The sequence below is a fragment of the Cajanus cajan genome, chromosome 1, assembly GCF_000230855.2.
Source record: "Cajanus cajan strain Asha chromosome 1, NIPB_CcT2T_4, whole genome shotgun sequence".
Classification (NCBI taxonomy): domain Eukaryota; kingdom Viridiplantae; phylum Streptophyta; class Magnoliopsida; order Fabales; family Fabaceae; genus Cajanus; species Cajanus cajan.
In genome coordinates, this window is record NC_138517.1 from 2772977 (window position 1) to 2791538 (window position 18562).

The 18562-nt window shown below is 30.2% G+C and overlaps 1 protein-coding gene across 1 annotated transcript; it reads left to right on the forward strand.

Annotated features, from left to right (window-relative positions):
* Positions 1-15587: 15587 nt before the first annotated feature.
* LOC109813438 (protein SODIUM POTASSIUM ROOT DEFECTIVE 2) lies at positions 15588-17721 on the forward strand. The gene is made up of 3 exons (XM_020377628.3): positions 15588-16522; positions 16853-16928; positions 17299-17721. The coding sequence occupies exons 1-3, from the start codon at positions 16328-16330 to the stop codon at positions 17433-17435; spliced, it is 408 nt and encodes a 135-aa protein (XP_020233217.1). The 5' UTR covers positions 15588-16327; the 3' UTR covers positions 17436-17721.
* Positions 17722-18562: the final 841 nt, after the last annotated feature.

The following is an 18562-nucleotide window of genomic DNA, read 5'->3' on the forward strand; positions in this document are numbered from 1 at the left end:
TAAACGTCTCACCTCGTCTATGACAAAGTCTTCTCTTCGCAAAATCGTAAAATGCCCAGACTAGACTAATCTAATTACTTTGGAGTGGATGATATTATATTTTCGTAAATCATATTCTTAAAAGTAATATAAGCAGAAATGTTATAATTATCAACCTAGTTGTCAAAATATACACGTTACATGACAAAAATAAAAAAATTGTCGCATAATTTAATGTGAAGGGAATATATTACATGTAAATTAATAAAGTAAGGTTGAGATTACAATTCAGTCTTATTAAAATCAATCATTTGATAAAACTCACTTTTATAATATTTTAATAAAAATGTTAATTTTAAAAAATATATTTTCTATATTTTTTAACATTATATTATTTATAATTTTATTGAGACGTATTTTCATATAAAAAAAAATTATTACAGTTAAAGTGTTATTTAGATAATGTTGCATCTTGATGGAGTAAAAATATTAATGAATCATAATATTCTTATATGTTTAAATAAATAATTTCAACAGGATTTTCCATAAATAATTTTAACAAGATTTCTTGTTCATTAGGTAAAGAGAAATATAAATTCATCTTAAATACTTAAATACAAGTCAAGTTCGGGAACATATATAACTACAATATTTTATGATGATTCGAATAAAATGGTTAGAGAGTAAATAAAATAGAATGTTTACATAAAGAATTCATAATGTCCGTCGTAGCTCAATTGGGTAAATTCTCATATTGAATTTCCGGGTTTGGACCCCGGCCACGGACACAGTTTTGTCTATATAATTTTTTAATTACGAATGAAATTTATTTAATATTACAATTTAGCTATATTGCAATCAAGAATCAACCAATTTGATAAACTCGTAAATTAATCTCTTTTAAAATATTCTAATGGAAAAATGTTATTTATTGGTGAGAATCGGGAAAAAAAATATTAATTATTGAAATTTACATTTTGCATTTCTTTAATTTTATATTATTTATATATTTAAAGTGACATAAAGTCTTTTTTTATAATTATTATAGTTGATGTTGAACTTCTCAGATCGATTAGTGATAAGATCAATAAAATGTATATAAGTGAAGAACAATTATCATCTTAAAAGATAATTTTGTAAAATTGAAATAAATTTTTAATCTTCTATTAACACCAATCCAATGATAGTCATTTTCTCTATGACAACTTTACTCACTTATTATTATTTAGTTTGCTTCTTAATCCAACCTATTGGTAGTCTTTTTGTAGCCTAATTATCAATGAAAGTGTCAATTGTTATGACTTATGCACAGAAAGATATACCAACCCAAAAGATTAGTCAAATAGATAGGAGAGTCTTGAGGTTTAAGTACTACATTGAGTTTTGTATTCTACCCAATGTAAAACTCCTAACATTGCCACTCCCTTTAAAGATCGATGTCCACAACAACTTTCACTCTATTATTGAAACTAATCTAATGGTAATCTTTTTCTGTATGATGATTTCATTAAGCTATCTGGTAAGTGTCAAATGTGTCTAAAGAAAATATTGAATTATGACACTTATCTAGCATAATTTTTTTTCCTGAATAAAGTGATAAAATTATGAAAAATATAAATAGAATCAAAAGAGATTTCAAATGAAGTGATTTTGTGGAGTGATGAATTTTTTGTGACCAATTATTCCTTTGTTTTGCAAATTTTGGAGATTAGAACAAGAAGAAGTCCCTGGGAGCAAACGGTTGAGCCTTTTTAAAGGGCTGAGTGTTGAGATTTCTGTTGAAATTAACTTTTGTTCTTATCATAAATCGTTTTGACTCTGACAACGAACTCAAACACGGCAAGTATACCGGTCGTTCAAATAGTAAATTAAAATTGTATGCACGGGGACTAGTAGGTAAAATAAGCATTTAATGACTATTTGTGACTAAAGAATAATTCCAATTTTCATAGGTTGTCATGCAATTCAAATAAAGGTTATTGGAATTTCAAACCTATGATATAATTAGTGTGTGTGTGGAAGGGATAAGAAATGGTATTGTGATTTTGTAAAATTGTGGGGTCAAATGTTTCCGAACTTTACTCTGATGAATCTTTGTTCTCTAGTTGCATTCATTGCTTAGTCAACCCATGAGTTTACTCAAACCTAATCCCTTAGAGAAATAGCCTAGGTGCAAGTAATGAATATCAATTTCTTGAATATCCAATACATACACCTGCATTACGGGTTAGGGTTTAAGACTACTAATGGGCCAAGCTCCATTCCTAGATACATCTCCCACTAGGCATTTGTTTCAGAGCTAGTTCAAAAGGCTATTTTCCAATACCCAACAGACTCTATATCAAGCAAAGGAGAATCAATTCAAAGCAAGTATTAAGAATAGAAACATACACAACAATGAATGAAACAACATATATATCATTAATAAAGTGAAGATTACAAAAGAGTTTCATTGGTTAGATTTAACCCCACAAAATAATGGGTAGAACCGCTCAAAACAATGAGGGTAAAACAAAAATAGAGATGGAAGAGAGGTGGAAGAACCGAAGGAAAGACCCACACACGAACGGTCCCAAGCACCGGGAATCCCTTCCACAGCTCCTAGAAGTCGCCTAATGTGTGAATGAGGGAAAAATCCTCAAAGACTTGATCAAATACGAGCTGGGTGAGTCAGGTTAGGGTTACCACGTCCGACACATTATGCTTTGCGCCCGGTGCAGGGCCTTCCAGAGAGTTTAGATACTCTCTGTCTCAAGACACGCCCGACGCAATTACTCTCAAGCTGGGCGCAATGTCTTCTAGAGAGCTTAGGTTGCTCTCTGTCTCGAGCACGCCTGGCGCATCTACTCTTGAGCTCGACGCAGTTCTGAATTACAGAGAGTGTGGCTCTCTGTTTTGTTCAAGCCCGGCGCGGGTAATCTTTTGTCCGGCGCAGGTACTCTTCTCCTGCTCCTAAGCTCTTTCAATTTCTAATCCAATGAGTCTTCAACTTCAACTCTTCACTCTATACCTGCACAAAAAATGAGGTGTATCAGGGTATTGTTAGATGAGTTTTGAGTTAGCTATATCTGCACAAAAATTGAATAAAAAAGAGAACAATTATATTGTAAGAGTGCATGGGATGAGTGGAATTGTTCAATAAGTCCTATCTAAAAAGAAGTATAATTGAGACTTAACACTGAGCGCTCACTAGTAGAAAATAAGCATATTACGTCACCCCTTTTACGTCAGAAATACGAAAATCCGACGTAAAAAAAACGCGGTGGCATTTTTGTAATTTTTACGAACTTTTTTACGTCGCACCTGGTAGGGTCTGACGTAAAAAGTCCAATCTACGTCAGAGATATGTTTGTCCGACGTAGATTTGACATTTTATGTCGGACCCTACCAGGTCCGATGTAAAAAAGACGCAAATTTGAATAAGAGAGCGCGAGGCACACCGCGCGCATTCACTTTTCATCACTTTTCATTTTTTCTCTGTAAACCCTCTCCCTCTCCTTTGTTACTGAATTGTTTTTTTGTTTTTTGCAGAGGGATGAACTATTTGTTACTCATTTGCACATTGTTGCTACTCCTCAGGTATGAAACAAGGTTTCGTTAGCACTTTTCTACTTAGCATTGTTACTCTGGCTATCTGTTTTATTCGATTTTTTGGTTGTTCTATTTGTATAGGTAGTGGGCGTTTTTTTTTTGTTGTTCTACGAAGCAGAACGGGCCGTTCTGATTGCAGAACAGGTCGTTCTACCTGCGTTCTTATGTTTTTTTTTTTGTTTTTTTACTACTTTTTTACGTCGGATTTCGTAATGTCCGACGTAAATTTACGTCGGGTTTGCAGGTCCGACGTAAAATTTACGTCTCCCGCTTCTATGTCGATACGTTTTTGACGTAAAAAGCCTAAAATATTCGACGTAGTACACCTCTTTTGTACTAGTGGCTTTTAAGGCCGAGAGTAAGATAAGTGGAACAGAGGCAAAAGGGCTTAGCGCCTCAAAAGGGCTTAGTGTCTCAAAAGGGATGAGCGGTTTGGTCATTGAAGAAGGCGCATTCTCGACCTCTAAGGCGCTTAGCGCATTTAAAAGGTTTAACCCTTTGGAATACTTAAGGTTGAAGGATTCTCCCAGACGCTCAGCGGATTAAAAAGGCTCAGTCCTTTGGATTTCTTCATGATGAAGGATTCTCCAATCCGCACAGCGATTCCCAGGTGCTAAGCGATTTCTTTTTTCTCCTACCTGCTCTGTTTTATTTTCAACACATATAAAAGGACCAGAGGGGAGAAAAAGAAGCATCAGAGATTCAGCAAAGGGAGAACAGAGATAGACAGACCAAACGCAACACCCTAAAGCTCGCGGGAACAGAGTTCTTAGGATCAATCTCTTTCAACTACCTTTCTTTTTGTTGTTTTCATCTTGTGATCTCCTTCACTATGATGAGCTAAAACTCTTTGGTTGGGATTAAATGTAATCATCAAACTCCCGTGTATTCCTTTTTGATTCATATATATATTACATCTATTATTCAATGCTAGTGATTCAAATTCTATTCTTAATGCTTTGATAAACTGATCATTTATCGTTGGTCTTGGATTTAGATCTTGGTTAGAAAACGTTTTCTGAGTCTAGTTTTGAAATGAATCACCTATTAGTTTTGAAAGCTAGGAATAGTTTCGAAACTGATAGTTGCAATAAGTTCTAATTCTTAATGTGAGACGTTTAACTGGATGAAGTGAGGAATCACTCATTGAGTTAAATATCTTATAATTTCTAATGTCAAGGAATTGGTTTAGAATGAATATAGAGAACTCAATGGTAATGAATAATGGAATTATTTGCAAGAATTATTAGGAATGCATAGAAGGAAAATTGATGAAACTTAATCCTAACTGCTTAATATATATGCATTTCTTTAAGTTTAATTCAATTCTGGTTTACTGTTCATATCAAATATTTAATGTTTGTAAACATCGAAAAATTGATTAAACAAGTAGGAATTAGTATAATAGAAGTCAATTTCTACTTCACAAGTCCCTTAGGATCAACAACCTTTTACTATATTGTAGAGACTTGGGTTCCAACACTACCAGAATTTAGTTTGTACCTTAATTCAACCTATATATAGTTAGCCTTTTATGTAAAAATCCTAACATTGTCACCCCTTTTAAAGATTGACGTCTACAACGACTTTCATTCTATCCACACTAACCTGATGGTAACCCTTTTCTTTATAATGACTTCTTTCACCTACGAGAATTCACTTTGTACCTTAATTTAACTTATGTGTAGGTAGTTTTTTTTTTTATAGCTCAACTCTTGATAAAAAAACACAAATTGTTAGGACCTATGTACATAAGGAGTGTCCAACCCAAAAAATTACTCTACTAGGTGAAAAAAATCTCAAGATTTAAGTATTACATTGAACTTTATATTTTACTTAATGTGAGAATCCTAACATTTCGTGGTCCATTTTTTTAAACTTAAAAAATGTTTCTAAATAAACGGTTTTAAAAAAATCTTTAATAATTAGATAAGAATTGCTTAAAAAAACTCTTATTTAAAAAAATGTAAATTAAGACAAACATGTTAAAAAAATATAAATATTTGTTTTTATTAAAAAAGCATTGTTGCAGTGGAAAAAAGTTTAACACAAATAGACTCCAAAAATGTAATTGAAGTGATTAACGTTGACTTTTTAGTTTTCACGTTAATTAAATTAGAAGTGCTTTTAAAGTGATTAATATTGAACTATAATTATATTTATATGCTTTTAAAATCTATTTAAAAAAGTTCACAACAATCAATTAAATTAAAGGTGCATTTAAAATGATCATTATTAGCCATTGAAAACTTTTGTAATAACCAAGTTAAAAGTGCATTTAAAATAGTTATCATTAACGTTTAATTATTATTCTTTTTTTTTATCATTTGTCGAATATTAAATTTTATTTAAGAAAGGCTTTAGTGATAATTAAATTAGAAGTGTATAAGAAGTAATTAACTTTTAACTTTTAAGAGCTTTTATAATAACTAAAATAGAAATACATCTAAAGTAGTCATTATAAGATGTGTGGGAGTGCTTGAGTAAAGCAGATTATCTGGTCTAAAAAAAACTGATTAGTTTTAATACAACTGAAGTACATCTAAATTTACGAGCTTAAATAATAATAGACCATTCGTTCTCTTTTATAATAAAAAAATTGATTTTACATACATTACAAAAATCAATTAATTATATTAAATTTTACTAATCATAAATTATCCTTTTATAAATAAGTGATGTAATAACTAGCGAGTCATATATTAAAGAATGATATATTTTTCTAAAAATGATATTAAATGTATTAGTTAAAATTTAGTAATATTTGAAAAAAAAATGTGTAATTTTTTTTCTTATAAAAAAGAACCAAGAATGCATATTTTAGCACCTTAAGATATTGGAATAAAATTACATAAAGTAACCAATTATTCTTATTGTATACGGACAACAACATAACGTATGTAAGTTTAGAAAATTTTTACATGGTTAAAAACAAACATCTAAGTAATGATGCAAGAAGTTCAATAACACATTGTTGAATTATTAGTTTAAGCTAAACAGTTCTATTCTCATACTCATATATATATATATATATATATATATATATATATATTATGTGCGTGTAAAAATGGTAGACTTCAATTATGTTATCATATGTTTACGTGGATGATATGCCGGTATTTTTAAAAAAAGTTATAAATCTGATAAGAAAGAATCAAGAATGATTGATGTTGCTTTAAGTATCAAACATGAAAAACTAAAAATGATTTCTCTCTAAATTAAGTTTATTATGTTAATTTTGTTTTTAAGAAAATTCAACGTTGGTGTTAAAAAAAGATAAAGAAAATTCAATGTAGTTTATGTTAAAACATCATATCCACTACGTCTCTATATATGTACAAATAACTTTATATATTTAAAAGGTGCAAAATAACATTTTAATGATCACTGGTGGAATATGAGTGTCTTCTTTTCATCGGTAAAAGTTATTTTGCATGTTCAAATTAAGAAATAAGGTTGATTATGTTTTTTAAATACGTTTAAATATGTTATTATTTTCTCTAAAAAAAGATATATTTATTGTTAATTTGTTAAATTTAAAATTATTTTTTTAATCATATAATTTTAAAAAAAAATATTTTAATCACTCGAGTCGTAAATAATATATCTAAAAATAATAGATGAAAACAATTATGCAATATCTACTAGATTTATGTAATGTATTTGTTAATATAGACACTAATAAATATATTTTATGTAATAGTACTTGATAAATTTTTTAACAAAATTTGAGTATTATTACACTACAAGAAAAATGACTTATGCCTACACACAAAAAATGTCACAAAAAATATAAATTCCATAGGTAAAGGTATCATGGACTTTGACCTACAGACATTGAAGTTGTCAACTTTGAGGGGGCATATAGCTACAACTAATAGCCTATCACTATAAGTTTTACCTACAGACATAATTTTACCTACAACTACATTTGACTGTCACTAGAAGAGCTACCTACAATTTGCAATATGCGTGGGTAAAAGTCATTGACTTATATTTACACTCCCTACTATAGGTAAACACTATTAAGTTGTACTTACATGTCATGACTGTAGATAAAAGTCATTAACTTATTCTTACATGCTCTGACTATAGGTAAAAATATTTTTATTTATTTATTATTATTATTATTATCATTATTGTACCTATAAATAAATATATATATATATATATATATATATATATATATATACATATATATAATCTTATAGAGAATATGTGTACTCTATATGAAGTGTAGTTCAAATTTTATTATTATCTTGTATACAAAAAATGACATTAAAGTATAAAAAAAAGTCAAATTTCATTAACTAATATATTTAATTTAATATTTTGTTCTTGCTAAATTTCATTAAATAATAAAAACTATATATACAAAACATAAAAAAGAGGAAAAGATAAGTATCAGTGTCAACAACTAGTAATTGTTATCATGTTATTATAAACATCATGTTTGTATTATATTTCAAGTATCATTGTTCATAGAGCTAGACATATAAGTATCCAAACTATGTTAAAAAATGACAAATTCATTATGCTAAAATTGCTAATTAGAAATAAAAAAGGAAAACATATTGCATTGATAAATGTCATCCTATAAGTATTTCCATCTATGTCGATCCACTGCATGTACATCCTTCACCAATCCTAAAAAAAATATGAAAGATGCCACTTGTGCAGCTTGTGGCCCACCAGGCAATCCTCGTTCATTTATGGCATCAGCCATGTCAACGAAAGGAAGGACCAAGAGTGTAGCAGGACCTCCATATTCCGAGTGTAAGAAAGTGCTAAAAATCTGTTCAATTCAACATATAATCACAATTCACAGCAGGTTAAATATGGACAATAATATTTCATTAGCCAACACAACTCAAAATATAGCAATGGTGTACCAATAAAAATGTGTACAAGTGCAGTAAACAGTGATTAACCAGTACACATATTATGCAGTTTGTGAATGATTATTATGATAAAAACTGCCATTCACATTCACTTGTTCTTGAGATCTGATCACAGGTAATCTAGACACAGAGGCCAATTGTTGGTGATTAATAGAATCCAATGCCTGCCCAATCTTCATGAATGCATCTTCACCTTCCTTTGTCAAAGACAATGCCTGAATTGTAGCATCAAAGTGTCAAAAGTTTTTAACGAAAGTCAGAGCTTGATATAGTACTTAAATGATGCTCTGATGAATAAAATATTTCACGACAATCTAGAGCTACCATTACATGTGACCTAAATCCACCATGACCATTTTAAGATTTGTGGCTAAACCAACAACAAATAAATTCCTAAAAACGCTAGATGAAGAATGGCTGATAAAAATGTTCTTCAATATAGTTATCCTAATTTATATACAGAGAGGGGATGCAATGTTGGATCGAGAACAGTGGGGAGAGAAAATCAAGTAAAAAATGATTTTATATACAATTCATAATAAATTAATAATGCAGGGGGGCAAAGAAGATCCATAGACCATTTGTACCTGAAATGCGGCATCTACCATTGCATGTGCCCTTAGCCTGGATCCTTTAATAATTTGAAAAACAGTTGACCCTAACTCTTGTGTCAGAGAACTATCCAACATATTGGTAAGGTTGTCATAAACATTGGAACTTGCTTGGGGCTTCATCCATGGTGGCAAGGAGTTTCCTTTGTAAGTATTTCGTTGCCTCAGTTGTAACATAACATCAGAAACCTGAAAAATACAAATACTCAGATGTTGCTTCAAGATTAATGAAGAATTTTGTAATTAAAGAAATAATCCATTGGAAGCCACATGCCTGTCCACTGGCTTCCTTAAGCTCTACCAGTATCGTGGCGTAATGTTTCTTGAAAACCTCAGAATCTTTTAAGCATTCTATGCCACTTTGGTTTTCAATTATGTCACTGTTCGCACTTTGAAGCTCCATCAACAATGTCTCCTGTAAGAGCAGACCCAAAAGTTGGAGCAAGATCACCAATAACAAGGAAAATTTACATATAGAGATAGATGAATGCAATATTTAGAAAACATGAAAAATAAGTTAATCAGTTTCAAAAAGAACCGCACAAAATAATTAATTTGTGTGCATGAAAAGTATAAACCTTTTTATCAAAATTTGAGTATTATTAAAACATGATTTTTAAAAATTAAAAAGATTAAAAAGATCATTTTTAAATTTTAGAAATTAAAAGTAAATTTACTTAAAATTTGAGAGATTAAAAACATATTTAAGTTTGTTTTTTAATATAAGCGACATGTAGGAATGTCAAATGATAGGACAAGTACAAATACTAGATATCCACTACCCGTTTTATTAGATAAATCTCAACTACACATCTGTCTTCATATTTATGTGAGTATGTATTAAGTGGATTCTTACACATTTGTTCAATATTTGCAAATAGCTATTGTAACGTAATTAGTAGACTGGAACGGAGCATTACTAAATTGGAACGGACCGTTGCCAAATTGAAACGAGCTATTCCAAACTACTAAAACAAGGGTGATTTAGTAGTCCAAAATAGGTTGTTCCCAAACTGGAACGGGCCATTCCAAACTACTAAATAGACCTATAAACCCTAGTTGGGAACGGATCGTTCTGGTGTAAGAATGGTTTGTTCCAAACATGACCGTTATGGATTAAAATGTAACCCCAAAATGAGCCGTTCTAATTTAAGAACGAGTCGTTCTACATGTGAATTTTACACATGACGAATGAGTACAGAACGAGTCGTTTCAGATTCGAAACAGGTCGTTCTGGCCACTCTAGACTTCTATAAATAGGCCACATGCGTGCAGTTAAGGAAAAAAAAGGGAGAACTTAGAGAGAGGTTTTAGAGAGAAGTTTTAGAGAGAAGGACTCTAGGCTAGGAAGCTTGCTTTTGGAAGATTGAAGTTCCCGGGTTGAGCTTTGAAAGGAAATTCTGCTTCTTCTTAGTTCTTGGCTATTCTGAGTCAATCTTCAGGTTAGGGAGGCTTCATGCATTGTTTTCCTTGAAATGGTTGAGTTTTTGGGTACAGATTGAGTTAACAAGTTGGGTTTTTGTTGTTTGAAAGAAAAAGAGATGATTGATTTTAAATTAGTGGTTGCATGTAGTTGTTCTTGTGTTTTAGAAGTTGTTTATAACGTGGTTAAGTTGCTAAGTTTCCTGATGAAGATGAGTTGAGTAGTTGTTGACTTAAGTTGTTCATATGTTGTGTATTTGGTGAAAATAAGTTGTTTACATGTTTATTGTTGAATTATTAATAAATTGAGATGTATAAGTTGAAGTAGTTTATTGTTGTAAAGTTGTTTAAAGTTGTTAAGTTGCATTGAGTTGATTTAAAGTTGTCGGATGACTATTGTTGTAAAATTGTAAAGTTGGCGACATATGGTGAAGATATATGTCCTATGTTGAGATACATAGTACTAAGGTGATAAGTTGAAAGTTGTTTTAAAGTTGAATCCCTTAGTATTGTGTGGGCGACATGGAAGTAGTCGATCCATGTCATGGGTGAATGACCAATTTGAGTAAGGTATATAGTTAGAGATGTAGTCTTTGACCAGGTACTAGAGGGTGAGTGGTACTTGGATGGTAGTGGGTGAGCTAACTCCATATGTGGATTGGTTATGCAAGTCAAGGCCGTGGTAGGCCCATACCCAAACCCTTCTGCCTTGACAGTAGTACTGGACTTCCGAGTCTAAGTGGCACACTTGAGCAATCGCCTATTGTTGTGTATACTTGGTTCTCTTCGGAGTTCCTAACGATGTCCTATACCTGACATGATTGAGATAGGTCAAACGTTGGATTTGGTAGGTTTTATGCCACCTAGACTGCTCAACCTCAATTGTTGGAGATCTCCTAGTTGTATATGCGTGACGACGCATTAGTTGATGTTGCATGTGTTGTTGCATTCAAGTTGCATATAATGTTATATGAATGAACAGATAGTTGAGTTATTGTGTTAAAAACTATGTGGTTGTGTTATGATGATGAGTTGTTGATCACTAGGATTAGAGGAAAAGTTTTCGAAGTTGCTCATCCCATTGTGCGGATTGAGATAGTTGTGGTGCTTTAAGAGCCCAACTTGTTTAAAAACCCTCCTTGGAAAGTTGTCCCTTGGAGTGGATGATGTGTTGTTCTCCTCTAGGACATGGTTGGTCTCGTGTGTGGGCAAGGTCAAGGCACACGTGTATGAAACGACCATGGTATAGGGGTCAGGCCGAGCTATACCGATTACAAGCGGTCAATTTGAGTAAAGTACGATGTGTTGAAAATGTTGTTGCTATTAGATGATGTTGTATATCTATTGTTGTATGTGTTGTGTTGCTTTAAGTTGCAAGTTGAAAGTAGAATTCTATTGCTGTTTATTATATGTTGATGCTATTTTTTTTATGATTATTGTTGTGAGCTTACCCTAGCATGTTTTCCCATGTGGTTGAGACTGCGATGACCATACCTTGATATGCGAGCAGATCAGGGGTAGGTGCTCTACTGGACTAGGTGAACTTCTTTTTGGTTGGGACTCAGGAGGAGGGCTGACGCTGTATTTAGCTGATTGGTAGCATTTGACTACCTAGTTGTTGTATAGGATATTATTCTCTACTTTCAGTTATATATATTATGAGACTTTTTAGTTGTGTATTCTCAATATATATATAATTGTTTAGTAGTGATATTTTATTTTATACTTGTATCTGGATGCTATAGACAGTATGAGACATGACGGATCGTTACAGCTATAGATATTTAAAGATTTATTTTTAGAAAATAATTAATTTTAAAATAATAATAATTTTTTTATTTATTTTAATATTTTTAAAAAATAATAATTTAAAAGTTGAAACTTAAATCATTTAAACATCATATATAATTTTATTAATAAAAAGAATTTTAATTTAATTATTAAAATATTTTATTATTATAAATTTAAATAAATAAATATTAATAGATAATTACAAGTAGGAGTACATTAACATACGAATAAAAAAGATACTTATATTTATTATTCACAATACCTATATATAATATTATTTTGTATCCGTAGTTATTGGGATGTAGGGATAGTTTTACTTGCATAGCGACCGGTAGCTAATAGGAAACTGTGGGATATGGACCCACTTCTGAACCAACTAAACTGCTCTTTGTCACATCACTCACTGCATTCTGCTTCTGTTAGTTTTTTGTTAGCATTTCTGCTTCTGCTTCTAAATCTATGGAAAATTATGCATCCCCCGAAATTTCCCAACTTTTAAAATTTTTAAATATTGAAATTCAAGAAATATTTTAAATAAAATTATTGTAGGTGTAAATTGTTTGTCGGTTCCAAGAATGATTCAAATGAATGATTTTGGAACGTATAGTAACACTTTTCTGCAACACATGTGAATTTTATATTTTACTTCTTTAACAATATTTACTTAGTGATAACTAATTAAAGATGTTTTTAACCTTAACTTAAAAAATTTATAAGAGTCTAAGAGCTATATAAAATATAATTGATAATAATATTTATATTAAAATTAATTATTATTTTATAAAATTAACTAAAATTTAGTAACATTATTAAAATGTTATAAAAATTTCATTTAATAATATTAAAAAAAATGTTACTTAATTATATATAAATGTTATTAAAAATCTTTTATGACATGTACTACATACAACATTTGCTAATATTTTACAAAAATAAATTAATAACATTCAAATATTATCAAAAGCTCTTTTTGTTGCTTTTGATCTTCTATATTTATATTATAAATTAAAAATTATTTATATATAATTAAAAATATTTACTTCTCTTTTTTTTTTTTTCAGTAAAAGGAGATAAAAATAAAACAATATGAAAAAGAGATAAAAAATAAATTTTTTTTTGACAAAAGTGTCTAGGATTTAAATATTAACTTTAAGTGTAGAATAAATTATATTAAAAAAAGAATATTTATTTTATATACACTCGCAATTCTTGATAAAAATTAACTAATGTTTTTAGTGAAAGATACTTCGTATTATTGGTAGAAATTAAGTAATGTTCATGCAAAATGCTGTGAATACACTACAACATGTTTGGTTTTTCTAAGCTAAAGCAGACACAAGTCTCAGCAACTCATGTCTCTTTATGAGATTACAATTATTTTTTACAAAACACAATTTTGCGTAGATCAAGCAAAATGGTTGCAGATAATAAACTTTTATTTTAAGTATTTAACCAGTTACATATTCAAAATTTAAAATCATTAGTTAAACTGAAATAAATTTGCGTAAATTAATTCATGCGTTCGATAAATTCACTGTGAACCTTGCAGTTTGTTCTTTATTAGGTGTGTTTGAACATCATGTTAACCACCAAAAGAAACTCTCCCTCTACTTTAATGTATCCATGCAGAAGCTAGAAAAACTCATGTGAGTAACATACCTGACACATGACTTAGCCCTTAGCATTTGTTTTTCAAAATTCTCCTTCTGCTTCCATTGAAAGGTTCCTTCCACTGTCACATGGACCAACCTGTAATAAAAGAGCCTTTATTTAACGCAATTATTCAACGATTCAATAATTTGAAAACGCTTCTTATCTCATGGTGTCCAATAATGCATGCACCTTCTGTCCCATCTTGCACCATCACATATTCAAGGTAAAGACAAACATGTCCAAAGCTTCTCATTCAGGTCTTAATGGGTCTCAATTACTTATTCTATCATTTGTTCCTTCTTTGCCTTTTAGGCATCTAAATTTGACTATAAAATTGATGCACTGATAACTAACCTTATTTTTTTCTCTCTATATACTGTCACTACATGACATATTCACACATTATTAAGTATTTTTTAAGTAGTAGTTGTAATAATTTAATTTTTTTTGAATGGTTTAACAATATATATATGATTGGAGAGTAGTATAAAAAAGTTTGCATCATAACTAAAAAAAAAAAACCATTAACAGTTTTAAGTGGCATAATAATCTAGAATATCAAGCATGCCAAACCTTTCAATCAAGTATATTTTCTAACGATTTAGGTCTAAGCATAGGGAGTCACACTACAACAAAAACAGATTTTGACAACATTAAAAAATATTATCTAATTATATATAAATATTGTTAATTTATTTTTATATCATATTATCAAATATTGTATATAGTTCACATTATTCAAGACTTTTAGTAATAATATTTTTATATAATTAGACAAAATTTTTCAAATGTTATTAAAGTAGTATTTTTATAACATTTTGATAATGTTGTTAAGTTTTAGTTAACTTTTATCAAATAATAATTAATTTTGTTATAGATATTACTATCATTTATACTTTATGACTTTTAGCCTCCTACAAGTCCTTTAAAGTTCAAGATATTCTTGTCTTTAGTTAGTTACCATCAAATATCAAAATTCATTTAAGTACCACTCTATAACTATATATATTCTCTTAATGTGTCATTTATTTATTTAATATGAAATTTTAATTTAAAAATAATTAAAAAATAATATTGAGATAAAAAATATTATTCTATCTATAGTAATATTTTTTTTTAAAAATATTATAAAATAATCTATTAAATTAATTTATAATAACATTTTAACAAATGTAAGTAATGTTGGTAATAAGGAAGTTAAATGTACTAATGTAATTTATTTTTTAAATATTTTTATAGACTATTCAACTTATGCATGTTCAATTAATCACTATACAAAATATATTTTGATCCGAATGAAATTAGACTTGAATTCTTTAAGTAAAGCTTTATATTTGAATCTTCTTGATGAAAAAATATGATTTAAAAAAGACTTTATTAAAATTGATTAGTCACATTCTTTAAGAAGAATTAATTAACAAAGATAATTTACACTAATACCATAGAAAAAAAATAATTAATTAAGCACTATATGCTATTACTATATCCCTATAGTATACTTTGCATCGACATGAGTGAACTAATACAATAGTCTCAACTTCTAATTAAGAATATGTAGCACGCTTGTTTATATATTTGACCATTTTTCAAAGCTTCTAGTTCATTAATTTGGATGATAAAATGGATCTACAATCTACACGCATATTCTTTTCCCCCAACATGGGCCAAGCCTCATCACATTCACTAATAAAGTTTGTCATTTCTATTTCCAATCCTGAGATCCCTCTCTTCCTTTACTTATGTCCTCTTTGATCATGTGACCCAAGTTTCTCCTCTTTTAATACGCACCTGTTTCTTGTCTTCCATAGCCAAAATAGTCACTGAGAGACAACTTCCAAACTATGCTTCTCCTTTAATGACACTTTTTTATGTATCTGTTTCTAGTGGGTTTGTTCTCACGTGTTGTTTAAAGTTTATTATAACGTATTTTGGTTCACAAAATCACGTTTTCTAAAGCAATTATACCCATCATCCGATTCAAATAATTAAAATTTGTGAGTTGTGACTGACAACATTAGTGGTATAGTTTATAGTGACAAATAATGTCATCTTAGTTGCATCTTGCATCCTTGAATTTTAGTTTGGTCAAGTGCTTTTGGAGGTTCATCACATGACAATATCTAACCACACTGAATCTATTTTCTATTGTTATTCCTCGTAAAATTTATTGGGTTCTGTGCTGCTTTTGGCTTCCCCAATGAAATTTGACCTTAAGTTTGTGTGTTACCCCACTCCTTTGAAGTCTCTCTCCTCCTTAATATAAGATATTCCTACTAGACCCTACTTTGGTTGAGACGTGTGGAAGGTTAGTTTAGTTGTTTTACAAGTGTGGTTTTCTTTCAACTCAGATTTGCTTGTGACTGAGATCAAGACTTTGAAATGGGGAAACTAGGGAGGGTGTTGGACACGTTCTGTCTTTCTTTTGGTTCAAACACTTGTTTCTGCATGAACTCAAAGGAGTTTGAAGATGAGTTTGAGACAAAGCCCTTGATTGTAAGTGCCACTGATCATAAACTAAGATTGAAGGACGTTGTAGATGGAAAGCAGACATTGGCTTTCCAATTGAAACCTCAGGTGAGGCCTTTTGTTTTTCTTTTTTGTTCTAGTTTAGTCTTAAACTGTTGTTGTAGGTGTTCCAACTCTTATTCTGTAGTGAATTTTCTATTGTAACATCTCAAGTCTCCCTTTCCAAAAATGAAAAGTAAAAATGAATTTAATTGTATGGAGTGATAGTATAAAATAATTGTCAACCAATTATAATTCACTGTCTTAATATTTTTTAGTTATTTATTAGAAAAGTCAACAAATTGTATCAGTGCAAAACTCGGTACATAATCTATTTTCTCTTATATTATACACCTTGTAAGGGTTAATCTAACATCTTCCTGTTGATCAAACATGCAGATAGTGACATTGAGGGTGTCCATGCATTGCCATGGCTGTGCAAAAAAAGTTGAGAAACATATCTCAAAGTTGGAAGGTGAGCATATTGCCAATTTTTTCATATCATAAAGCTGCTTTCTAGAGTAATTTCACTGTCACAAAATGGGAAAAAAAATCAGATCTAACATTACTGCCACTGCTAGACAAGTTAGCTTTTTGCTTTATCTTTTTCTCTAAATTTCATCACAAGCTAAAGCAAATTCTGTCAGATATATTGTTGAACACTAAGATGAGCACAGTGGGGTTTGCTCAAATGTCCACCACAGGAGAGAGAATATGTTAATCACTCCTTTTGACAAAATCTGCAAAAAAGTCAACATTATCATTGTTTATTTTCAGTATGTTTGTATTTTTCTTTGTATCTATTTAAAATTAAAATTTCTGAATCCACTCCACGTTTTTAACAGGAGTGAGCTCATATAAGGTGGATTTGGAAACAAAAATAGTAGTGGTTATGGGCGATATTCTTCCCTCTGAAGTGTTGCAGAGTGTGTCTAAGGTGAAAAATGCTGAGCTTTGGAATTATCAAGCTTGTAAGGAGTAAATTTTTATCCATCTTCAACAGATTCAGCAAAGACAGATGTTGGAATATAATTAAGGAGCTCTTATTTTCACTGTCTTTTTTGTATTGTACAGAGTGTAGAATGTTAATAGTAATACCCTTTGCCAAGCTCCATAAATTTTCATGCAAGAAAGAAAAGTTAAAAAACATGCCTCTATCTATGAGGGTTCAGATGTAAGGCATCACAATTGGTGATTAAATTTTTCTTTTCTGTTTTGACCAAGATGCAGCACACATATATATATATGTCATATTTCTTTGCATTTTCTGTTAAATTGTAGCAATATTTTTCTCCTTGAATCTTCTTTTTTTGTTATTTTGACATTCTTTTTAGGGAGAAATTATTCTATGCAATTTCCATGCAATAGATAACCCAGTTTTTCAATTTATGAGAAACTATTAATAAAACTTGACTACATGGCTAGTCAAGATTGGTTGGAATCATAAACACATGATATGTCATGCCAAATAATAATGTCTTGTATTTAAAAGTTTCCACTTCAAATGTGCAAGTGGAAACTGAAACTAGGAACTAGTAATAATGTGGAAGTGACCACAATTTTGAGATCACTAGAAATATTTTTTTGGCCTATGAACATGATCCATGAAAGATAGATATTCTTAAGACATGATTTTCGTTGATCAATTATTATTTTAACAAAGACAAGAATCAAATATAAGAGAATTAAGTCGATTCTTATATTTTAGGATAGACTTTACAACTAGACTTAAAATAAGTAAAAATATTGACATATGTTAACAAGATAGATAATTCTATAACATTAGTGAGAATTTGACTTTAAACTTTTTAGTGTGTATACTAGTCAGTGATGTTTATACTTCATATTATTAAAGCCAGCAAAAGATCAATGGTTATTGCTTACAAAAGAATAATTAAAAGGAAGTTCCATTATGCACGGCTTCTATACTAGTTTGAATTACCAAACAAAATTGTGCCCTTGGTAGCAAACAAAATAATTAACATCATGGCCACAGTTAATTGAGTCACAAGCAAATGATATTAATACAATTAAGGGAGAATGAATGGCATTGCTGACATGGTGACATGCCTTAAGTAGCCGTCACCATTAAATAAATCTATGATTTGT

Coding starts and splice junctions, on each gene's coding strand:
- LOC109813438 (XM_020377628.3), top strand. CDS start 16,328: ATGGGGAAACTAGGGAGGGTGTTGGACACGTTCTGTCTTTCTTTTGGT. Junction 16,523..16,852: donor CTTTCCAATTGAAACCTCAG/GTGAGGCCTTTT, acceptor TCAAACATGCAG/ATAGTGACATTGAGGGTGTC. Junction 16,929..17,298: donor ACATATCTCAAAGTTGGAAG/GTGAGCATATTG, acceptor CGTTTTTAACAG/GAGTGAGCTCATATAAGGTG.